At 52.5% G+C, this 26,130-nt stretch overlaps 1 protein-coding gene across 1 annotated transcript; it reads right to left on the reverse strand.

Annotated features, from left to right (window-relative positions):
* On the reverse strand, positions 1–23,883 carry LOC116948703 (neurexophilin-2-like). The gene is made up of 2 exons (XM_032965674.2): positions 21,020–23,883; positions 1–6,113 (listed from the first exon to the last, which is right to left on the reverse strand). Exons 1-2 carry the CDS (start codon positions 21,077–21,079, stop codon positions 5,265–5,267), a joined length of 909 nt encoding a protein of 302 aa, XP_032821565.2. The 5' UTR covers positions 21,080–23,883; the 3' UTR covers positions 1–5,264.
* Positions 23,884–26,130: the final 2,247 nt, after the last annotated feature.

The raw sequence follows: 26,130 nt of genomic DNA on the forward strand, positions 1-26,130 counted from the left end.
TTTGTTTCAAGGTGCATCTTTAATCGGTTGGTCATTTTACACAATTCACACCCCGCTGCACGATACATCTCATATATAATGTACGTATGTTTCGGGCAACAAAATCTCAAAAATATATATTTACAACGCAAAATTTCCCAACGTGTTAAGTGAATCGTATCTCGTGATCGTGACGCCTCTCGGAGTGCATACATGTCACTGCCAATACTGCGCGTCCCAAGGGCCAATGGCACCGCATATCGCACGACTCCTCTGGAAAATTAGACGTACCTTGGCCTCGTACCCCCGTGTCAATAATGCTGTTCAAATCTGAATCTCTCTCTTCACACAAAGATCAAATCTGGATCTCTCTCCTCACACAAAGAACAAATGTGGATCTCTCTCAAACAGAGATCAAATCTGGATCTCTCTCAAACAGAGATCAAATCTGGACCTCTCTCCTCACACAAAGATCAAATCTGGATCTCTCTCCTCACACAAAGATCAAATCTGGATCTCTCTCACACAAAGATCCCCCGTGTCGCCTTTAACAGACTGTTGGGGCAAGTGCTGTTCGTGAGAGCATCTCAGAAAGCCGACACGGCACGCGGCGGAGTGGAAGGGCCAGCAGCATCATGCCTGACCGCCTTTGTCTCCCCAGTGGCGATGTTTGTACACCGTAGCAGGTAATCATTTGAGGCCGAGTCGACCCAGGGGCGAGGCCAAGGACCGGTTCAGATCATCGTCACCGGTGTTGGCCGCGAGCGGAAAATCGAACTCGTGTCGCCGGGTTCGAAGCGCAGGGCCGCTAACCGCTGCGCCACCGCTCCACATAGGCACGCGCAGACACACTCGGATTGTGAGACGCTTCTCCCGATACACGGAAAAAAGGGCGTCTTTAATAATCCGGAGAACGCTGAACATTATTAAACAGGGGCAACCACCGCCGTCCGTCCACCGCCAATCAAACCGTAGAGTATGTAAGTACAGTATGTTGAATTTCTTTCGCTCCGTGCGTGGTCAACCACGGTAATCGGAGGTGCGGGAGACGGGCAACAAACTAAGCACCGAAAACAGTTGTTAAGAAATGAGTGTTGAATTTAGACGATTTAAAAGTGCATAGCTTCCTAACATCGGAAGGAAGAGCGTTCCAGACGGCCGCGGAAACACATCGGGCAAAGCGCGCGATGCGGGGACCGCCGTCTTTGTACGATGGGCAACCAGAATCCGCTGCTGCTGCCAGGGTGACTGCAGTTCGCCTGGTGCTTTGTGGTCCTGGACGAGATCAACGAGAGGAGTGTATAGTGTACCGTGATCAGCGACGGTCGATTCACTGCCAGACAAAACTCAAAAAGCAACACCCGCACTTCCACCGACGCCGTGCAACCAAACAGATGATGAAGGGCAAGGAGTGTGTTCGGTTTATCGGCCTTCCACACTCAAGTGAACCCGCAGCATTCGGTTTAAGCGCTCATCGGCAATCGGACGCGACAATTCAATACCTGTTTATGAGATGTGATCGAAAAGTGCTCTGGTACTCCCCACGAGCGCCGAGTAGGTGTGGAAATCGGTCCAGAATCCCCGTGCTTTAATGAAACGCTTCTGCGATCTCAATTCCGGGGCGGAGTGATGGCGTAGCGGTTTCGCAGCGGTTTCGCGACAGCGGTGGCTACAATCATCAGTGGCGAGCCATATCCGACCTGGCATTGGGCACCCTCCTTCACCAACCCGAGCTGTCCAGCGTGGTGAAGTTATGGTCAAACAACCCCCAGGACCGACAAACACGGCGTGGGGTGACATTCATCCAGCGGTGGATTGACAAAAGGGCTGTTGTGGATGATTATTTTTGCTCAGGCTATATACGTCTGGAATGCCAATTCACTTCTCTAAAATAGTTTTATTCAATTTTATTTAGAGATCTAAATGGGGTGCTTTATTTAATTTAATCCATTACTCATGATGTTTCACAATGTCCCATAGACCCATAATGTTCCAACATGTTTTATGTTATGGATTATATTGTCATCAGTCGCACATATTTTCACGGCGCGAGTGGTATGTAGCAGGGTAGCACCAGTCACCGATTAAAATCGATGATTTTAGTTCACGATGCGATCATCGGATGACGCGTGGTAAGGAATTGATTTTGGGGAGTTTTGTTTCCAACTATTCCTCGTCTGCTAATGTGTTTTCTGGCGTGGGTTCACGTGACACTGGGCATCCACGAGACGCCGCTAATAATCAACGTCAGGTATCGTTAAAAACAACAACAACAACAACAATCGACCTCAACTGAATCGAATCGCGGCAGTCGATTGAATGCTTCCGTGTGATTTTTGTTTGTCTTCTTCCTCCTTGTGTGTGTGTGTTTTTATCAGGCTAATTTAAACAATCGCTCTTTCTTTAAAGCCGCGGATTGATCTTGTGGGTGACTCCCGCTTGACCTTGGTGGCTGCCATCTGGTGCTACGAATGCCGCAAATGGACCTTCAAAGAGACCTCGACGCTCGGTCATTAAGGGACCCTATATTCAGTAATCGTGTTCCCACCCTCTCTCTCTCTCTCTGTCTCCACCGTCTCGTCTCGCATGTGCACACGCACGCGCGTATGCTTGTAGATAGACAGCCCATTGACAAATCCACTGCTGGATGAGGGCCTCCTCCCCACGCCGTGCCGGGGTGGTAGTGGCCGTCGCTTGGCCATACTTCACCACGCATGTTCCGCGTGGTTTTCTGATGGCGGGGAGCAATTGGCGTGGACGCGGTAGAAGTGCGGTACAATAATTATATTTTACCGCGCGCTGCCATCTGTCTGTCCACCACGTAGCCACACCAAGCCTTGACGGTGTTCACGGTAGGATTCTCGTGTGTACGTACACATATAAATATTATATATATACATACATACACACGTACACACCGCGCTATTAATGTCTTGAACGTTGAAATATTTACACACACGGGGGGCCGCGACTTCAACGCCCCGACGAAACCGGGAGACATTCAACTCTCACAAGGCAACATCACTCACGCGAACCCCCAGTGCGGACACGTGAATGTATTTAGTCTCCCCTTCTTAAAACTTGGGACGCGCGATACCGCGCGCACACACACGCGCGCGCGCGCGCGCACACACACGCGCACACACACACACGCGCACACACACACACACACGCACACACACACGCGCACACACGCGCACACACACGCGTACACACGCACACATACACACGCGCGCATACGCGCACACTCACACACGCGCGCGCGCACGGCAAAGCTTTTCGTTGCATTTGCCATCATTCCTAAGTAGTGCCCCATTTTAGTACTGGCAGATGGAAGGAAGCGATGGCGAGGCAGCGGCGGCGGTGGTGATGTTGGGGGCTGCGTCGACGACATTATTCGTGATGAACTTGTCGGGTCTTGGTTATTACTGCGACCGTATTTTCTGGATTATGAGACACGTCGGAAAGTAAGACGCACCCCAAGCTTTGTGACCGGTGTCAATAGAGTTTATACAAATATGGTCTCGTACATACACACACACGCGCGCCTACCGGATTAGAAGACGCACCCCCAACGTTTGCTTTAAAATACATGGGGTGTGGGGTGGGGGGCGATGTGCGTCGTATAATCTGGAGAATACGGTAATTCTCAGTTCCGTGTTTCCTCTTTTTAGCTTACGTCTCACGCGTGAGTGATGCTCACCGCTTCCCAGTCTGGAATGTGAAGGGCTGCTTTTAATCACGCTCGCCCGTCGTGCGTGCATTCCCCTTGTACATGCCGATTGAATCGTCGCACGTGCCAAACGTCGTGTCCGCTCTGGTTCCAACGATAGGTGGAACGCGTGGATACATTGCCTCTGTCCGTCCGTACCTCTGTCCGTTCGTCCGTGCGTAAGCGGTGGGCCACCACGTAACGTTCGTAAAGAGAATCCAATGTTAATGAACGTTGAGTGTAAAGTTGCGTCGCTATTAGGGGAACCCACCCTTGTTGAAGAACCCCCCCCCCCCCACCGTATTCATCGAAAGGCGCCTTCGTCTTTTTGTGCGGCAAGCAGGATAACGTTTGCGTACTTGCGAGGAGAAACGCACGCTATTGGGTAAACGTTACGAAATCCACGCGTATGCATGGTTTTTGTTTCTTGTTTGTGTCGCTTGCCGGCGTTACGAAGTTCAGCGCTGTGTTTTGACTCTTGTGCTATAGAGGGCACGCGCTTCCTCTTGCCGCTGTGTTTTTTTTTACGTCTCGTGGATATTCACTGACCGCTGCTCGTCATGCGTTGACAATCGACGACACGAATTCCAAGGTCCCCTTACCCTATCACATTTTGTTGCTTACTTATCATGGTAAGTGCATAATCATCAACAACAACAACGACAAACTCGTCACCCCCACGCATGGCAGGGAATTTAAACCGCGTGTCCATGATCACCCGCGACGCTCTTGTCGTCTCCCACCACGACGAGACGGACATCCCCGTCTCTGGCAAGTCCTCCATTCCCTCGCCGCGTCCTCTCACGGCCTCGCTCCCACACTCACCGCTTCGCTTGCCTCGACTATTTAGCGAAGAGGTTTCTCTCGTGCGAGACGCAGTCCGTGGGCTCGTTGAACGCGGCACACTCACCAGGGCAGCCGACCTCTTCCAATGCGTGCCCAAGCTCTGTTACATGCAGCACATAATACTAGTCGTAATAATAAAGATTCACAGTCAATTTGCCAATCCACTGCCGGATGACGGCCTCCCCATGAGCAGTGACGGACGTGTCAGTCATGGGGGTTGTTGGACCACACTTTGGTCAACGCGGGCTAGAGGCGAAGTGGGGACGCCCAGAGTCTCCTTCAGATATCACCGCTCTCGCCACTCCCCACCCTTACATTAATTTACCGTTGCAATTAAAACGGTAACTTAGTAACGATTATCAGGGCTTCATTTCAGCAGGGGGCTGTCCGCGTCCGTGACCCGATAACATATTTCCGCACCGCGGCGCACCACATCCAGTATACTCTCACCGCCGCGGTATACTCTCTCGCCGTGGCTGTGAGCGCTCCTAGTCACGTGCCGCCTACTCCAGTGTATCTGGGGGGGGGGGGGAGTGGTATGGGTGGGATATTCAGGTGAGAAATTGAAAGCCCTGCTCATTACAATGACTTAATTAATCATTGAGTTAATTAATTCACGACTCAATTGGTCCACCGTCCGTCCGCGGTTTCGTCCTCTGAGCGACAAACCCCCATTTCCTCTTGCTCGCTCGCTCGCTCTTCCTCCCTCTCCCTGCCCCCGGCGAGTTCACCCGGAGGGGTGGTACGGCGTCTCGTTGTGGTAGTTGTAGTCCGGGCACACCTTCTGCACGAGCCTGTAGTCCGCGCTAGCGAACGCGATGTAGATGCAGATGATCTTGAACGGGCGCGAGCAGAGCCACGACACGTGACTCTGCGTCTGCTCCTGGTAGCAGATCTTGGACGGGTCGTGACTGCAGAGCGACGTCTTCTTGGCGTGCTCCACCTTCTCGTACTCCACGCGGCAATTGAATGCCGTGGATGCCGAGGTCGAAGATGAGGAGGATGACGCGGTCGTGGTGGATGACGGCGGCGGCGGCGGGACGAGATTCTTCAAGTCGGACGCGTTGTTTGGTGACGGTGACTCGAAGGTCACGGCCGTGCCCGGTGGCACGAGCACCACGGACACATTGCCCTGACCCGTGGAATTCTGCCTGAAGAAGACGCTGAACGTCCCGTTGCCGTGGTCCACCACCTTGCCCGTGATGAGCAGGTTCAGCTTCACCGTCTTGATGTTCGAGTGGAAGTCCCCCCAGCCGAACATCTTCTTCACTTTGCCCGTCTTCACCGCGGGCCGCCGCTTGCTCCGAGGTCGTGGCCGGCCCGGGGCCGGCACGGAACCCCCCCACCTAAGCGCCTCCTGCAGCCACGACGGTGCCGGTTCGAGCGCAGGCGGACGTCGCTCCACCGGCCTGCAGTGAGCGGTGGTGGTGGTGGTGCTGGCGGTGGACAGCTGTGGTTGCTCGGCTCTCCCGGCCGCGTCGGCCAAGACGAGACCTTTGGCGGCCTCGAAGGGCGACGCGATAAGTGGGACTCTGGGTGGGTCGATGTGGTCCAAGTCCCTGCTGGCACATCTCACCTGCGCGAGCCCACACGGCAAATGCGGAAACACGTGTTAAGAGAGATGCAGGCATCACCGTCGTCGTGATCATGATGATTGTGTCAAACTTTCACGCGGCGGCGCCACACAGTAACCCGCTCGCTCCCGTAGCGATGGATGCTGGGATGCGTAAAGAGGAGCAACGGGACAATAGGGAAGGAAGCAGCCAGGCAACGAGCCATTGCCAAATTTCCCTCCAAGCTCTGCGGTCCTCGATGTGTAAAGGTGCTGTAAAAAGTTCTGGATGAAAGTCCTCCTTAAGGCTTGAGAACAGTAAATGGATATTTACACGTTGTAGGGATAACGGAGCGCGGGAGTAAACCCACGTGTGAGCGATGAGGGTACGCTGCCGCGTTACTGTATCATTCCGCGTGCTGTATCACTGCACCACTTAGCACCGCAACTCAAGAAAGTAGTTCGTCGTCGACTACTCACAAGCCGCGTTATAGCGGTGCTCGTTCCGCGTTATAACGGTGCTCGTTCCACGTTATAACGGTGCTCGTTCCGCGTTATAACGGTGCTCGTTATAACGGTGTTCGTTCCGCGTTATAACGGTGCTCGTTACACGTTATAGCGGCGCTCGTTACGCGTTATCACGGTACACGTTTTGCGGAAAGTGTTGACAAATAGAAGAACCGCGTTCTAGCGAAAACGCGTTGTGCGAACACTCGTTAAGCGAGGACTTACCTACGTGGGATACGTTTGTATGCAAGCTGCACAGATGAAATAAATCATAACAATCCACCACATTCGTCATTTGACACCGCGCTGAAAGATAGAGCCCTTAGCGAATCCACCGCTAGATGCGAGGTCTCCCCAGGCCTTGAAGATTTGTTGAGGCACACTTCACCATGCTGAGCGAGTGTTGGGGGCAGTATCGGTTTAGATATCGCTCGCCACTGATGTTAGCCGTGAGCGGCTATCGTATTCGGATCGTCACGCGCGTAGCCGCAGTGCGACCGCCAACCACTGCGCCCAGCAGCTCGTTGCGGCAGAAAACAGCTAGAGTATAGGGCAACGGTTCGGGAGAGGACCCTTTTTCAGAGCAAAGAAGGGTACTATATCACGAAAAGTCGATGAACTGTGATTGTTTTCGTTATACGACGATGCTCGTGACCAATGCGGTAAGTGGTTTTATTACATCTTGCGCAGCTGACGAAGTTAATTTGCTTACCGAGTGTTTTTTGGGTAAATAAGTAGGCTGACGTTTCACGCAACGGCCCTTCCCCAGGGCAGGAAGGGCAGAGTGAGAGACTGACACTGCGGGCCCCCTAACCCCCCCCCCCCCGTAAATAATTACTTTCGTTAGTTCACCTCGGTCGACGTTGGCTCTTAAACACATTTTTACACAAAGCAAACAAATACTCCCACATGAATTAATTAAGATTAAAGTTAAATTATTTCCCACATATATGGGAAACTGCGTAATGAGGGAGGGGGCGGGGGGTATGGTGCAGTGCCCATTGACGTCTTCAGTGAGCCCCCCGGTAAACAAGGCAACGGCAGTGGCGCGCGCGGCCCGCCACCAACGACGTCGCAACAACAACAACAAGCCGGGCAGCCCAGTCCGCGAAGGGAGCCTCCGCTTCAGTGAGCGCAGCGGGTCTCAGAGTGCGGTCCCCGGCACCGGCAGGGCGAGTGGCCCGCGACGGCTTTGATGGCGACGTCGATTGTACATTTTGTTTCAGACGTTAATTCATATTTGACTCGTGATGTTTAATAACAAACAAACTAAATGAAGTTAGGTAAACTTCCCTGATTAAACTACCCGAACCCTCAGATTTAAACGCACCCCCCCCCTCCACCCCCATAAAAAAAAAAACCCTTATAGCTGCGTTTAAAAAAATTAACATTTTTCGGTAATTTGAATTATTTTGTACGACTGGTATTCAGAGAGACAAGTGGTGATGTTTGCATCAGCTGAGTGGTCCGTGGACCAAACAAAGTTTGAGAACCGCCGATCGAGGGATCTGCGACAGCAGAAGTTCAGACGCACCGCACGGAACCACCCACAACCACCCGCACCGCACACAACCACTCGCAACAACCCGCAACCACCCGCACCGCACACAACCACCCACAACAACCCGCAACCACCCGCACCGCACACAACCACCCACAACCACTCGCACCGCACACAACAACCCGCAACAACCCGCACCGCACACAACCACCCGCAACAACCCTCAACCCACGCGTCAGTGCCCACAACAGAGTCAAACAATACACTGTCTCCGCGTTAGCCGCGCGTGCTTTGTAGCCGTATTCAGCTGTCGATATTCCCCCCGCCAAAGACACAAAGAAATTAACACGAAAACAAACCCCGCTGTAAATGTGGAGGACGGCGCCGTTCGTGATCACTCTCGTGTGCGATTTTCGTTGCGATGCGTCTCGAGACGTACGGCGCTGGAGAATGTCACGAAACGGAATCGTGAAGAGAAATCCGCGAGCTTGGGCGCGAGACGGGATCATGTACGTATTTCTGTACGTACTGTATGTTGAACTTTCTTTCGCGCCGTACGTAGCCAACCGTGCTTATCGGACGTGCGGGGAAAGGACAGCAAACTGAACACACACAATTAGTTCTAAAGAAGGGAGTTTGCAATATACTGTGTTGTGGCATTAGCGGGGATGACCTGGTGCCTGCCGTTGGAATGTGGAGTTCACAGAGCTGGGTCAGAGCCATCGAGATTGATAAGTGCTTCCTCAATACCCATTTGAGCCATGACATTTTGACGGATTGTATTGCACTAATGGTAACGGTAATGTCGATTGTGATGTTGATGATGTTGATGATCATGATGCTGCTGATAATGATGATGCTAATTATGATGCTGATGATGTTGATGATGTTGCTGATGATGTTGATGATGATGTTGATGATGATGCTGCTAATGATGTTGATGCTGATGATGATGCTAATGATGTTGATGCTGCAGCTGATGATGATGTTGATGATGATGACGGCAATGTTGGTACCGCCGCCGCTACGCGCGTCAGACAACAATGAATACGCGTCACAGTCACGCGGTGCAAATCCACGGACGTCAGAGAGAGATCAACGACACCCAGATGATGATGATGATGACCGATGGTCAAGACTACTGACGGAGTGGCAGCCACTGAATGGAGTCCGTCTGAGAGTTCCCTCGCCGAAGCGATGGAACAATAACATTGTCTCGTGCGCAGGCGCGAGCTGGACTGTTCCATGGTATTCTCGTGAGAGATTTCATCGGTTTGAGGAGGCCTCACTTGACCATGGTCGATGGGTGATAGGTCTCACGTATCTAATTGCTGCATGACACAGTTTGTGTGTACCGCATTGCACGCGATTGCAATTGTTGCCCTGTGTGCGCGCCGTCTCGTCGGATCTAGGAAGCTAAGCAGAAGCAGGTTCGACCCTGGCTATGAATGTGTGACCATCACCACCGCCGCCGCCACCACCACCAGCCAGCGCTTGTGAGATGCCAGCGTGCGGCTGCGAGATGAGAGGCCCGCAGGAGATCGCAGCTCCGAGCGTGTTGGGGTTCTCTCCGAGGCCCTCTAACGGGTTCCTCCAAAGCGAAGCGAAAAATTCCGAACTCGTAGAGAGTTGTACCCTGAAGAAGCTTCCGGCACCGCGGAGCGAAACGTTGGACATCGCGCCGAACAACACGCGGCACAGCCCGAAAACGCGGCCGTGATAACCTTCACACGGCAACTGTTTAGCATCGCCTCCGACTGTCAGAGAGAACACCCGACACGCGTTCCACACAGAGGGGGGGGGGGGGGGGGGGGGGGGGTGGGGGACACTCGACACTGACATCTCCTGGCCAAAACCTCTTACAGACATCGACGCCCACGACACACCTGGCCAGCACTTGTCGACCCGCTCATGACTCGACATCGGTGAAGACGAGCTTCATAGCTCATCGGATTCCTCCAGGACGAATACAGTTCCCCGTGTTTCTGGGTGGTCACCCGTCCGAGTGCAGAACTCACCAGGCTACGTTCGACCTCCTGCTCAGCTTGCAAGGTCTCACGAGATCATGCGCGTTCAATCACAATGTGACGACCGTAGGCGAGACCAAGAACTGGGGGGGGGGGGGAGGGGGGTCTTGTGACGTGGAAGACACGTGTGTGCGTGTGGACCACGTGTGTGTTAGTGTCGCGGTGAGCGCGCTGCGCTACGCTACGAACTTGGCCACCCGAGTTCGATTCCCGCTCATGGCCAGCATCAGGTGACGATTATCTGAACCTCCCCTAAATCGACTCAGCCTCGAATTAGTACCTGGTGCGGTGTGTAGGCATCGCCACTGGGAAGACAAAGGCTGGCGAGCGTGGTGCTGGACACCCATACCCTCGAGTGGTGCTACTCGCTTAACAGCACTTGCCGTGCCGGCCTGCACAAGCACTTGCCCCAACAGTTTGTTCGGACTATGGGGGAGTTGGTGGGTGGAACTTTTGTCTTTGTGAAGCCTGTGGCTCGTTGCAGAGAGCGCTGTGCTTGAGCGGTGTTCTCCGGGCCCAGCCCGTTTCCCGACATTTCGCGTGCGATGAAACAAAGCCGAGTTTTATTCCACTCCAATGCTTGGTTAAGAGTTGCGTTTGGTTGCGTTTGGACGTCGATCGTCTCCTACAAATGTCTACTACCGATTAGCCCGGAACGCGCTCGATCTCATCAGATCTCGGAACGCTTCCCGGCGTGGTCACGCACCGTCAGACAACTCCAGGTGAGGGACACGCGGAGGAGGAAGGTCATCATCCCGCAGTGGATTGACAAAGGCGCTGTACTCTCTACACTATTAATAACTAAAACGTGCGTTTAAAATATTGTTGAATTTACATTGCTTGCACACAACTGTGGTTATGTATCTGTTAAAAAAGAGTAAGTTGATGCGATGTGTAAACATGGCCTCTTGAGAGACAAAGGCGGCCGGGCGTGGTGCTGGCAAAACCACTCCGTCGTGCGCCGTTTCGGCCTTCATAGACGCTCGCTAACAACACTTGCCCCGACAGTCCAGTAAAGGCTATGCGGGGGATCTTTGTCTTTGTTAAAAAAGAAATAATCATCGACTGACATTCCCTGGTTGGAGTGAAACCCAACTCTCGCATAAACACGGACGCAATCCCGGTCGCATGACAAACACGAGAATGTAATTCTTATTGACACCTCCCTGTCAGCGCCCAAATCTAAGAAACGTCATTGCCATCTTATTGTTAAAACCCTATTTTATTGTTAAAACCCAGTTTTAACAATATGAGTCTGAAGATACTCGTTGCAGGAGGGTCCTAACCCTGGCACGTTTGGCCAATTGCAATCGTGCGTTTTGTGGGCAAGGAGAAATTTCGCAGTGCCCCGGATTCAAACCCGCATATACGAAGCGTTAACCTCTCAGCGCTCCGCACAGATGGATTCAATACACAAAGTCCAGCGAGTGGGTCCTCTCTATATGTCCGTGAACCGCACCTCGCGGCCCGTGCAACACAATTCCTACAACATCTGCTATTATGCACTGGTGGTCACCCATCCAGGTAGTGACCATGCTCAGACCTGCTTAGCTTCCGAGGTTTGCAGGAGGTCGGTCGCATTGAGGATGATGTGATCGTACTCATACTGCTGACGGTCGTACACGTGGCGTCCCATACGTAACCACTGTTAAACAAACTCCCGTGCACCGAACCAGGAGAACATAAGTTTAATTCCCGGACACGGCTGACGTATTGAACAGGAGACCAGTTCAATATTTGAACTGGTCTCCTGTGAGCTTACTTCACCAACCCAGACTGACCAGAGAGGTGAAGTACGGTTTTAAAAAATGGCCATGACTATATAAATCAGCGCGGGCAGGCATCGGTTTTGGCGGTGGACTGACGCAGGGATGTAGAAACTAATACGTAAATAAAGGGGGAACATGTTTTTGACGCAAATCGCATTCCAAATCAGAAAACAACAAAAAGCCAGCACTGAATCCGGCGTGCACATTCGAAGATCGTCTGAGAGAGATAAAACGCTCAACACATTGGTCAACAACACCGCTTCAAAATTAAGAAATATCTAGGTGACGTTTCGGGCAATTGCCCTTCTTCATAGCACATCAATAGTGACGCGAGAGAGAGGATATGTAAGTGATGGAGACTGCTCTTTACACCGTGGGGCCTGATAAGAATGAAATCGTTTCAATGTATTCTGACGACGAGTTTGAGAGGGGGCACGCGAACGTGCGACAGAGACGCCAGATCTGTTGCGAGTTGGCGAAGAGGCCCGGATGAAGGGGACACGTTCCCAGTGCTTGCGTTGGCTTTCCTGCATCGCGGTTCCCAGCTTCACAGCCACGTGCGCACGCTAAGTCGTCGCCTAACGCGTGACCACACGGCGCGCTGTCGCTGTCGCGCGGTTCCTCTCTTCGGGAAGGGAACGCTGTTCGCACAACTCGGAACGCGCCCGTTATTCTAACGCGGAACGCGTCCGTTATAACGCGGTTTCTGAGCGGTCGACGACGAAACTACTTTCTTGAGCTGCGCAGCCGAACGGAACTATGTAATGCGCGGAATGATACGGCACGTGGCGACATGCCCTCATCTGAGTTCTTTGTTCCACCATGGGACAACTGCAGGTTGATTTTAGGGTGGAACTGTGATTTAGTAGCTCAGCAATTCCTCGCCGAACGCGTTTTGACGCGGCACTTTAAGGCGACGCGTCTACCGCGTTAAACGAGTAATTTGTGGAGTAATAATATGATAATATAACTCACTTGCCTTGTGTGCCTTCAGAGTCGGGATGTGGAAAATAACTACACCTCACCTTTTACAGGGCGTTGATTTGCCGAATATTATACATAACGCCTCCTTCCCATAATTTGTCTCTTCACATAAAAACTGTTTTTTTTTTTACAAATTCCATTTCGACACACGGGCTGCTGTGAGTGTAACTCTCTGAAACAGCTTTGGTGTCATACAGGCACACTCTGGACCGGTTTCGTCATTCAGTGTCTCATCAACAGTCAGACTTGCCTTAGACAATGCTACGTGAGCGGCGCTTCTGCGCGCGTCTGGAACGGTCTTCCTTCCGATATTAGGAATCCACTGGAGCTAAGCGCTTTTACATCTAAATTGAAAACTCGTTTTCTTTAGAATCGCTTATTGCGTTTAGATTGTTGTCCTTCCCCCGCACCTCCGATGAGTGTGGTTGCGCTCCATACATAAGGCGCGAAACAAGTTCAACATACATACATACGTTCTGTTATACGTGAGATGGAGTGTCTATCCGGTTGTTTGAAAGCTTCTCACTAGCGGTGGGGGGAATCCTAACTGACACGCGGCATGAAGAGGGTGTCTGACACTCTGTCACTCTCTACCCAAGATGGTTACGAAAACAAAAAACAGCCAAGGCGCAGCTCTGCAATGTCCTGCTCATGCCACTGCTGGTGGAGGGGGACCCCACGACTCGAGCCAGCTCGAGAGAGCCTCTCTCCAGAGAGGGCATTTGGCCTTTAACTCCTCCACGCTGGCCAATCGGCTTGTGAGAGGTGGGCGTACCCACACTCTACCCCACCGCTCGCGACCCGCGTGGTGTGACCCCGTTTATATCGCCGGGTGAACAAGAAGCGGTGTGGGATTTTGCGCAAAGGCAAGGGACGTGAGTCGGGGGAGATGTGGATGAGGTGTGGGCACCCAGTGGATTACACATCCACGGTGCTGCTCTTACTGAAGCGTAGATCTCACAATCGTCGGGGTGAGAGGCTGCTCGCGGACTGAACCTGGAGTGGCTGGCATGGCCCACGGTGCAAGGGGTGAGATTCGGGTCCCTCTTATCCCCCCCCACCTCTACTCCACCCACCCCCCTCTTCCTAGTCCGGCGCCCGTCCCTCTCGGGTGTGTAAACCTCAGCATCGCGTGGGGGCGGCGGTGCGGTGGTCAGCCGTACTGCGCTACGAACCCGGCGAGGCGACGAGTTCGAGTCCCGTTCACGACCACCAACAACGCCAACCACGAAATAATATCTCAAGCGGTGATGAGCCCTCTCTTTCCTAGGTCGATGCGTCCTTAAGCGGATAACTCTGTGCGGCGTGTACACATCACGGCCACCCCTCCTCCCTCCTCCATGGTGTACCGTGACAGCCTTATTCATGGGCGTCGTCTTAACAGCACTTGACTCAATGCTCAGACTCGATGGTTTTGCGACGCAAGTTGCGGCGGTGGTTCTTCACCGTCGTCGTCTGTTTGGTAAACACATTTACGCGCGCCGTGACTTTGCCGTAACCTCGCACCTCGTGAGATTTTCTCGCCTGCGCGCGCCGATTGAGGCGCGGGAGCTGAAAGGAACCTTCCTGCGGCGAAAGCGCCCCCAGACACAGCCGCACACAGACAAAGATCCCCCGTAAAGCCTCGAGCGGACTTAAAGCAGACTGTTGGGGCAAGTGCCACGTTAAGCCGACACCATGCACACGCGCACGAGAGGGCGAGGGGAGGTGGTTGGTCAATACCACAGCAGGGGGTGGAGGCGGGGGGGAGGCAGGGGAGGCGGGGGGTGGAGGCGGGGGGGAGGTGGGGGGGGGCGGAGGATGCGGAGGGGAGGCGGGAGGTGGGGGGGAGACGGGGGGGGGGAGGCGGGGCGGTGCGGGGGGAGTTTGCCAGGGAGATGTCTCATTAGACTTTCGCTTGCCGTGTTCGAGATACCGACGGAGAGAGATATATTAATTATAGATGCGGAGAAGATACGTTGATGGCAATGGGCGCGTTGGGTGTGCTGGCTGTGTCGTGCGGCGAGCGATGGTGGAGCGGTTCCAGCGCGCGCTGCGCTACGAACCCGGCGGCCCGGGTTCGGTTCGCGTTCATGGCTCACAACAGTTGCGCTTATCGATCCCGCTGGGGAGACAAAGGCGGCCGTGGGTGGTGCTGGCCACCCACCCCCTCGTTTGCCGTGCCGGCCTATATTGGTGCTTGCTAACAGCACTTGCCGCCAAAGTCTGTCAATAGGCATTACGGGGTATATTTGTGTTTGTTAAATATAAATTAAATCACCATGAGCTATTTTTCATATATGCCTTCCCGCGCGGTTGCGATCTATTTGGGCTCTCTCTCGCCGTGTAGAAACCACACAGTATATTAAGGTGGCTATCCATTATATGTGCCCAGAATACTATGTATGGATAGGCATATGTGTGTGTAGTCATCAGCCATTATCTATTTACTGCTGGACGATGGCCTCCCCACGCCTTCGCCATCCGTCAAGGTCCTGCGATGCCACCAGAATCCAGCTCACCGCTCACCACTCCTGGTGAGTGGTGAGCGGTGACCCGACCTCACCGCTCACCACTCACCACTCCTGGTGAGTTGTGACCCGACCTCACTGATCACCGCTCACCACTCCTGGTGAGCGGTGTGCGGTGACCCGACCTCACTGCTCACCACTCACCACTCCTGGTAAGTGGTGAGCGGTGACCCGACCTCATTGCTCACCACTCCTGGTGAGTGGCGGCTCACCACTCACCAGGAGTTAATTATAGCAGTGAGCCGAAATCACCGCTCACCACTCACCACTCCTGGTGAGCGGTGAGCCGACCTCACTGCTCACCACTCACCACTCTTGGTGAGCGGTGAGCCGACCTCACTGTTCCCTTTCCGCTTTGCTCGTCCTCTTTGGACGCATTCCCCTCCTTTGACCTCCATTCCGTCGCCAGTCTTGGCCATCGGCTGTCATCCCACCGAGGCAGGCGTCCTGCCCAAGCTCATTGCTTTGTTAATTGTCAACGTTACGTCTCTGTGTGTGCTCCCACCAAAACAGATTTAACGACGAGACAATGATCCCCCACGTGTAGCCTGTAACAGACTGTAGGGGCAAGTGCTGTTAGCGAGCACCTATGAAGGCCGGAACGGCACACAAAGGGGAGGGTGGTCAGCATCATCCCCGGCCGCCTTTGTCTCCTGAGTAGCGATGTTTGCACAGCGCATCAGGTACCCATTTAAGGCTGAGTCGACCTAAGAGAGGCCCAGGGCCGGTTCAAAAATTCGCTGCAATTTTTTTGGTCGAACTCGGGTCGCCGGCTACGTAGTGCAGAGCGCTAACCGCTACACTACGCTTCCCACTCTTCCCATATACACATATAGTTAAATCGGCCGATATGTGGGTGGGAGACTGTATAGCTGCTTGTGCACTGCACTATGTAGATATATCGATGTATACATAAATTCAGTAATCGTAAATTATTAAATACATTTTGATTTAAAGCTTACGTGACTACAGGGATTCATACTCTTGGTTATTTCGGTAAAGTCACGTAGAAGGGAAACAATAACGTGATCAACGTGATGATGATTGCTTGTGTTGCAGTCGAAACATCGTGAGAATTTTATTGTTTTATATTTTTATTATTTATTGTTTCCCTTCTAAGTGACTTTACCGAAAGAACCAAGAATATTAAATACATGTTTGCGATTTATACTGTTCAACACATACTGCTGGGATCTCCCGTTAGTAAAGGCGCAGCCCCTGGACACTTCTTGGGCACTCCACTGCCGGCGGGCGGGCCTCCACTCGAGCCATTCAAGAGGGCATTTGGCCTACTCTTCCACGGTAGCCAGACGTCGTTTAAAGAGGACGAGGCTGGTTGACAAAGGTGGGTAAGTAATAATGAATTTGGCATTTTATTGTATTATTTGTATTGTTGTTGTTGTTGCCAATTGGAGGAGTCCCCACGTTTTACCCCGCCACACACGTGACACGTGACCTTGCCGATCGATTGTGGAGAACCCATTTCTACTGCTGGGTGAGCAACAGTGGCGGGGAGTGGGGGGGGAGGGGGGAGTGGGGGGGGGGTGGGGTGGGGAGTGGAGGGGGGGAGTGGGGGTGGGAGTGGGGGGGGGAGTGGGGGGGGGAGAGGGGGGTGGTGGGGGGGAGGTGGAAATGAGAGAATTGCCGCGCCCGGAGATCGAATAGCACGGGCGACCTCTGGGTTCCACGTCATGTGCGCTACTCACCGTCAACACTGCCATTGTGGGCAGCTTCACCCCCCCCCCCACTCCCTTTGGTGAAGTAAGGGTTAACCACGTCCCTCGCCAGCTTACAAAACAACAACAACCCACAAATCGCCGAAATATGCAAAACAATTGCTCGCTAAGCACTCTTGAAATAAATAAAAAAGCTACGAAAATTAATCATTCCTTCTATCTCCTACCTCTTACGTAACACAGACAAAGGCGTCCCGTGTAGCCGTGTCGACCGTTGGGGCAAGTGTCGCTTGTGCTGATGAGGCGCCTCTCGGCGGGCCGTGTGGTCAGCATCTCGCGCGGTCCCTCCCGTCTCCCAAGTGCTGGTGTTTACGCTGAGTCGATCTAAATGAGTCCCAGGACACGTTCTCGAAGCGCCAGATATCCATATGCTTAGCCGTGGTCGGGAATCGAACTCAGGTGGTTTGTAGCGCAGTGCGCTAACGACTGTGGAGCCTCGACGTCCCGGCCAATGCCCATCGCATCAACGAGATGGATGTGTCGAATCAAGGTCATTTAATGTCAACAGTAGATTGGCCCCCCCATGGCCAATCTACTGCTGGATGAAGGCCTCCTCAGGTCGCCGCGACCTCTCACACGGTCCTGCGATATGGCAATGCACCTCGCACCTGCGCACGGACTGATTTCATCCCTCCATCTCTCCGAAGGGCGTCTATCTCTCGAACGCGTTCCATTCGTTGGCTGCCGCTCATTCGTTAGTCTTGACCATCGGCAGTCGTCCCTTCCTGCGACGTATCCTGCCCAAGGCCACTTTTACGCACAGTGTGAGCGATGTGCATAACTGCGTGTGTACACTCTCATCCACGTGTTCCTCTTTCTGTCTCTCAGTGTAATGCGCCACGGTGGCGAGACGTTAACTCCCTTGCCTGGTATACAGGAGGTCGTGGATTCGATCCCGACCCTGACGCGTGTATATGTGGAGTTTGCGTGTCTCTCTGCCCGTGGTTGCGTGGGGTTTTCTCCGGGTCCTCCGGTTTTTCCGTCCACATATAGAAACATGCGTTTAGGGTATTTGGCTGCTATACATTTCCACGTGACGAGCCACTTCGTTGAGCTATCATTTGTGGTCAGGTCGCTTCTGAAAAAGAACTACGTGGCTCAGTGAGCCTTACCTGGTAAAATAAAAAAAATAGTTGTATAGTTTAGTAATACCAAGCATGCATGTCTCAATGCCTACACATGCACACCCTTTATAGCTCTCTTATGTGCGCGGGTTGCACCGAGGGTTGTTCCACGTGATGTCCGACGTTTCGTTCCACGTGTTGGCTGAGAGCTTCTTCGCGAACCGGGTGCTTCTTTCGTGAACCGAATCGACACTCCCGATAAGCTTTCCCAGCACGTGGAGCGAAACGTCGGACATCCTTCCTAACAACACGTGGTGAACTGTACAGCAGCACAGCCGCGATAAGCTACAAAGTACTGTACAGAGCAGCAATTGATACAACTCAAGGTGGCTACATTTACTAGCACCGATTTGTTTACATGGTCAATACGAGTTAATTACTTTATAACAGCATTCATTTAAATGGTTATCGCAAGCGATTCGCTGCTCTTGGCCGCAGCAAGCAATTACAGTCGCTCACGTTCTGCCAACTCGGAGGTGAAACCGACGAGTGAGATATCTGCTCTGGACCGCTGGGCTAACTGGTGCTTGGTGCAGACCCTACGCATCCAGGCGTCTGTGAGAAAGCGCTTCATAGCTCATCAAATTCCCCCCCAGTCTAAATAAAAGGCGCCGCCGTGACGAGATGTTAACTCCATCGCCTTGAATTTAGGAGGTCGTGGGTTCGATCCCGACCCTGTCGCCTGCTGTATATTTGGAGTTTGTATGCCTCTCTCTCTCTCATTATCGTCACGGTGGCTAGGAGATGTTAACTCCATCGCCTGGCATACAGGAGGTCGTGGGTCCGATCCCGACCCTGTCGCCTGCTGTATATTTTGAGTTTGTGTGTGTGTCTCTCTCTCTCATTATAATCACGGTGACTAGGAGATGTTAACTCCATCGCCTTGTATGCAGGAGGTCGTGGGATCGATCCCGACCCTGTCGCCTGCTGTATCTTTGGAGTTTGTGTGTGTCTCTCTCTCATTATCGTCACGGTGGCTAGGAGATGTTAACTCCATCGCCTGGTATACAGGAGGTCGTGGGTTCGATTCCGACCCTGTCGCCTGCTGTATATTTGGAGTTTGTGTGTCTCTCTCTCTCTCTCTCTCTCATTATCATCACGGTGACTAGGAGATGTTAACTCCATCGCCTGGTTTACAGGAGGTCGTGGGTTCGATCCCGACCCTGTCGCCTGCTGTATATTTGGAGTTTGTGTGTCTCTCTCTCTCCCCGTGGTCGCGTGGATTTTTCTCCGGGTTCTCCGGGTTTTCCCCTCCAAATTTAGGATCAACATCACGCGTTGATAGTATTTGGCTACTGGTAAACATTTCCACGTGATAGGCGACTTCGGTGAGCCATAATTTGTGGCCAGGTCGCTTTTGAAGAAGACCTCAGTGGGCCTAACCTAGTAACAAAAAAATTAGTTTTAAAGGTTCTGATTTTGATTTTAAGAATGAGGAAAAGTTCCCCCAACGCCCACTCTCCATCTCCCCGTCCCCTCTACCCCATCATCACTTTGGTTCATCCTCCCTCATCTTCCCCCCGCTCCCCATATACAACTCTCACGCTCTCGCTCGCATAAGCCCCATGTCTCTCCTCCTTTTCCTCTATACTCAGGAGCGCAGAGTTTGGAGGCTTCTGTATGTGGAGCTTCTATGCCGCCCCCTCACATCGTGATATGTCGCGCTGTGTACCGCGATCCTATTGACATGCAATTTTACAAAAAATACAATAAAATTACTGAATAAAAAAAATACATTGAAAAAAAAGAATAAGCCAAAGCTTTAGGGCCCAACGAAGCTTAAATAGCCGGGATTTCACGGTAACGTACAGCCTGTACCCGATATCTCACAGCCAGCACCCACCACATCTTCACCTCACTGCACTCTGCACCACCTCGCTCCCTTTCTCTCATCCCCACGCGCGCCTGTCTCGTTTCGACGTCTCTCCCATCTCACCACGCGTCTCTACCGCTAACACACCCGTCCGCCCCTATCTCTTTTTTACAGGACGGTCCCAATGTCTTGTGACTGCCCCCCCCCCCCTGCCCCCTGCCCAATTAATTTACTCACGAAATGTTTTTGTTTACTTTGCCAATTAATTTCTGTTTTAAATAACCCTTACTTTAAACGAAAAATTGTTACGTTTTAGAGAATGAAATGAGGGTCACAAGACATCTGGACCACGATGTGCGTCTCTTCTTTCACATCGCTCCGCGTGATCGTGTCTCTTGGTCTCTACACTCTTTGGTCATCTCCGCGACGAGTTTATGAATTTAAATGGAAGTGGGATGGAGGGAGGGGCAGCAACACATCCCCCCTCTCTCTCGTGTCGCTACATTTTCTCTCATCTCCATCTCCTCTCATCTCCTCTCATCTCACTACGGCTGTCTTTTGCCCACATTTCTCTCATCTCGCTACATCGCTCTCTCTCTCTTGTCTGTATCTCCTCTGTAATCTCCACTCGGAGATCGTAAATGGTCAGCGTCCTCCTCCTCCCCCCCCTCCCAAAATAATTTCTGCTTCGGGTTCCCATGAGCGCGCACCGCTACTCGATATGTCTGTGTGTGTCTGTGTGTCTGTCTGTGTGTCTGTGTGTGTCTGTGTGTATGTCTGTGTGTGTGTCTGTGTGTGTGTCTGTGTGTGTCTGTGTGTGTGTCTGTCTGTGTGTCTGTGTGTCTGTCTATGTGTCTGTGTGTCTGTCTGTGTGTGTCTGTGTGTGTGTGTCTGTTTGTGTGTATGTGTGTGACTACGAACCCGTAGTCGAGTGCGGCGCGTTCGCGTGCGTGACTCACCAGGCAGAAGGCTCGACACACCAGGACGAGGCTTCTCCACCTGAGCATCTGGTCGCGCATGTTGCTGGCGCCGCGTGGAGTCGTGGCGAGCCCCCCTCTCCCCACCCCCCCCTACCCCCCCACTGTGGAGCCAGAGGGCCGGCAGGGTCGAGGGCCCCTTCCTCCGGGGTTGACGTTCGGGCTGGGACGCTTCGGACTGCGCTCCTTTTACTTCATGGCGAGTTGCGGCGCCCTCCCAATCACCCACGCGGTACTCATCACGTCTCCACAGGGCGCTCTGGCACCGCTACGACGCCCTCGCCTCGCCTCCTCCTCCTTCTCTGCCCACCGTGCAAGGCGCCTCTAGCACTGCAGCTGTGCGTGCCTTTGTCTCTCTACCCGGTGTCTCTCTACCCGGTGTCTCTCTACCGGTGTCTCTCTACCTTGTATCTCTCTACCTTGTGTCTCTCTACCGGTGTCTCTCTACCCGGTGTCTCTCTACCCGGTGTCTCTCTACCCGGTGTCTCTCTACCCGGTGTCTCTCCACCCGGTGTCTCTCTACCGGTGTCTCTCTACCCGGTGTCTCTCCACCCGGTGTCTCTCTACCGGTGTCTCTCTACCCGGTGTCTCTCCACCCGGTGTCTCTCTACCCGGTGTCTCTCTACCCGGTGTCTCTCTACCGGTGTCTGTCTACCGGTGTTTCTCTACTGGTGTCTCTCTACCCGGTGTCTCTTCTCTAGATGTCTGTCCTTGTATCTACTAAACGTTTTTTGTTGTCCCTTCTGTCGGTCTATGTCCGTGTCCTTTGTAATCGGCCACCTATTTTCCTAATTTTCTTGATCGATGTATGTGCTTGTTTCTATCTATCTCCGTGTCCCTGTATCTGTCAATGTCTTTGTTTTTGGAGATTCACAGATTTATATGTCCTTGTATGTATGTATCTTTTAGACCGATATCTGTGTGTATTTGTATCTGTTTATCCTTGCGTCTGCCTGTCTCTATTTGTGTTCCTCTGTCTATCTCAGTGCATCGGTATCTGTCTATTTATCTATCTACCTATCTGTCTGTCCATGTGTCTATATATATCTACACTAGCTTAGAGTTGTGTTCTAGGTGGCAATCTTCCCTAGGCATTGCCCGCGACAAAACAACAAAACGTTAGATTGTCTCAATGTCTGGCGAGCTGCCTAACTCCTGGTGGCCTCCCGCGCCTCTGTCAGACGGTCCCCCGCCACGGCACGATCGGAGCGACCCGGGTCTCTGCGTAATGCGACTCGCCCGGCAGAATCTCTCGCGTGACAATTGTGCCCAGAGCCAAACATCACCACCCCGAACGTTCACCACGGACCACCAACTCCACCATCTCCACCACCCCACGATGTGGTCACCAATTCACCTGGTGTATCAACAGCGATGTGGCATCAGCAAGCTGGTTAGTCAACTCTTTTGCTTACCATCATCGGTTTTCGTTCAATTTGAATTGCAATAACCGTATACACTGCGTATGCCTATCGACTCTGATTGCTCCAATCACTTGTTGTAAGTTATAACTGCTGCTCGTATTATTACTCTGACTGCTGCTACTAATAATGACTGCTGATATTATAATTTATGCTGCCGCTTCTGCTGATGATAATTATTACTGCTGCATTATAATTTCTGCTGCCACTGATGATGATGGTGATGCAAATAGTGTTAGTAATTATATTGAGATTAATGACGACGACGATGCTGATGATGATGACGATGAATGAGAGAGGGCAGTGATATTGAGACACGGCAGTGATACTGAGACACGACTGTCTCGCAAACAACAAGAACCACAAAAAAAATTGTCGTGAGTGGCGGAGTAGAAGATTTTAAAAAAAAACACCTCTAAACGAACAATTCGAAGAAAAAATGAACAGACTAAGTGAGACCTTAAAAAAATAAATGAGCCAAATAGCTTAAGCGACCAAAGAAACAGAGAGAGAGAAGCGCTGCTTAGCGCCAAGTGCGGCAGCCGAGTTGACACGGAGCGCTCCTGCGCCGCGAGTATTGAGTGACCGCGTGTTCGCGCCTCGAGTGAGTATATGAACGCTTCCCAAAGGCTCAGAGAGCGAACAACCACGCCACACACACACCCCACACACACCCCACGCACACAGAGGTACAGCCTACAGCCGTGACGTCAGCACTCTGCGAGCCCGTTACCCACAGCACTCCCTCCCGTTTCATCTCCACAATCCGCACGCACACAGGGCGCATGCAGCGAGTACACAGAGCCCACTCAGTGCGTACAGAGCGCAGGGAGCGCGCACAACGCGCACGAAGCGAGCGTACACAGAGCGCACACGAATCGCACACAGCGCGCACACGAAGCGCACACGAAGCGCACACGAAGCGCACACGAAGCGAGCGCACACAGAGCGCACACAGCGCACACGAAGCGTGCACAGAGCGCACACGAATCGCACACGAATCGCACACGAAGCGCACACGAAGCGCACACGAAGCGCACACAATGCACGCGAAGCGAGCGCACACGAAGCGTGCACAGAGCGCACACCGAGCGCGCACGCGTTTACACCCGCGAGAGAGATGTTGTACCCTGTGTTGTTCTGTTACGATGTCCGACGTTTCGCGATCTATGTTCTGGGAGCTTATTCGGGAACTGAGAGCGGTGTTTTCGAGTTGTATCGCGTGTTGTTCGACGTCACTTGATGTGCAACGTTCCGTTCCACTTGTTGGGAGCTTTTTTCAGGAATGGGGAGCTGTGTTTTAGGGTTGTATCGCGTGCGGCTCGGCACGATGTCCGACGTTTCGTTGCACGTGCCGGGAGTTTCTTTCGCAACTGTTTTCTGGTTGTGCGCGCGGGTTAATCGGAGCAATGTCCGTCGTTTCGCTCCACGTGCTGGGAATGGGAGATTTTTCAGAGTGCTATACACACACCTGCGACGATGTATACGCTGAACTATAAACTATTTTTTTTACCTTACCAGGAAAGGCCCACTGAGCTATGTAGCTCTTTTTCAGGAAGCCACCTGGCTCTCACAAATGACAGCACAACGAACGTGGCTCATCATGGTCATCATCATCATCGCGTGGAAATTGGTGGCAGCCAAATGACTTGCACCCGTGTCTCATTTATCTCCACACTTGCACGAGAGGCAGAGAGATCCGTCGCCTCCCTGCTGCGCACTCAGGGAGGGGGGGGGGAATTTAATTGCAGCCGGGTCTGTCCACGACGGCAACCCGGCACACCACATCACGTAGACCTCTCGCAACGCCCGTGGTCGCTGCTAGTCACGTGCCACCTACTGCAGCCTACGAGCGACTTGAACCAATATAACAGGTGATAAATTAATCCTCGATCGGACGCTTAAGAGCCACGGTGTTGTTCGCGAGCGCCTATTAAGGGTAACGCGGTGGTGGCGATGGCAGTGGAGCCGGGATCGGTCACTCACACCCGACCATCTTTTTGTCTCCGACGCGGCATTGATGGTGTTCGTGGCCTAAACAGACAAGCGGTTAATACCCCTTTTAGCGCGTGTTACGTTTAATTCCCAATTGTAACGAGTTCGTAATGGCCAGAAATGGATTCCGGATTTGTGTTCTCACAGAGAAGAAACGTCGCATTACGTCAAATATGCACGCGAGACCTCGGAAGCTCATCAAAGTTGAACCTGGTTAGTACTTGGATGGGATACTGGCCGGGAATGCTACGTGCTGCAGACTCCGGGCGGCGATGTGTGCCAGCGGATTTCCGTGCGGTGGTGCATTTCTAAAATCAATCTGTGCGGAGCTGTTTCCGTGTCGCCCGCTCGTGTGCGCGGTGAGTGTTCTCCAGCCTCTCCGATTTCCTGTCAACGAGAAGCGGAACGCGCGACAGCGGAATGGCCTCAACCTTTTCAGTGAAGCAGTAGCCTCCTGAATGAAGCGCTGAAGACTCGGCGGGACTTTCCTGGGCAAATTATTCGCATTACTACGTAATAGTATTATTATGTTTTGTATTACTCCTCGCCTCGAACGCTGACAAGGTCTAACAACGGCTTTTTTTTCCCTGCATGCAATCACGCGTACACAAATAGCTAGGTGCTGGTGTGCTTCGCACACGTATACACATACACACGAGAAGTAAATTATATATGCATGTATTTATGACCCAAAAAAACCTGAGCCCGTATCCCGTGCCATGATTAGCCTAATAGAATTTATAAACCGCGCTCGGCTCATATTTCCCCTAATCCCAAAGCCTCCAGTTGATCGTCGCAGGCTGTATAAATTAGCGCCATCCCCATCCGATTCGCGTCGATTCTCCGGGCGCTGACGGATTAATTGATTCGCGCCTGGAGACTCTTGATTGAGATGTAGTAATCGACTCGGTGGGCGTGGGGATTTTTTTATTAAAAAAAAAACATTTTTAGGCCGTGACATTTCACTTGGCGATACTCGAGCCGTGCGTTAGGGGCACGCGTGGCGCGACCACGGCGCCGCGCGGTGCCCCGCATCCCGTTCCGCGACTTCGTTGCATGCGGCCGCGGCCACACGACGAGACACAATGGCACCTCGAGCATCGTGGTCGCAACTAGTCCGGCAGCTGGAGAGGCGGGGGGCCGAGGGGTGGGATACGTTCGACCCGGCAAGATCGCTGTGCCTCGCGACGATGCATGTGGTTTCTTTACACCTGCTGGGAACGCATGACCCTGTGGCCATGTGTTCGCGTTATTGCTGAATAAGGCTAAGGGCGTATGGTCATGTGGCCCACCCAAAGGTGTTTGCAAATCGTAATCGCCCCCCCCCGTTATTATGCGTCATGAGTAAATGGGTTTATTCAAATATGAGCATAGTTCCATTCTGTCTCTCCACATAGAACCAAGCACAAAGCGCCGTCAATATTATGTCAGGCAGCATTTGGTCAAGCGAGCACACTCTGGACTGGTTTCGTTCTTCAGGATTTGTTAAACAAATCCTGTTAGATTAAACAGATGGGCTTGGAAAGGGTACTCTATACAAACGAAGCTTTGGTGAGACTTAGAAAATCGAAACCGGCCCAAATGTGTTTTTTTTAGAGAGACAGAATTGAGTTAAGCTTCTGCTTTTATTTGCTTTAACGTATTCGGTTATCGGTAATAACAAATAAAGTGTCCTAG

This window comes from Petromyzon marinus, chromosome 34 (assembly GCF_048934315.1).
Source record: "Petromyzon marinus isolate PM22_M1 ecotype Great Lakes invasive population chromosome 34, UKy_Petmar_22M1.pri1.0, whole genome shotgun sequence".
In the NCBI taxonomy this organism is placed as follows: Eukaryota; Metazoa; Chordata; class Hyperoartia; order Petromyzontiformes; family Petromyzontidae; genus Petromyzon; species Petromyzon marinus.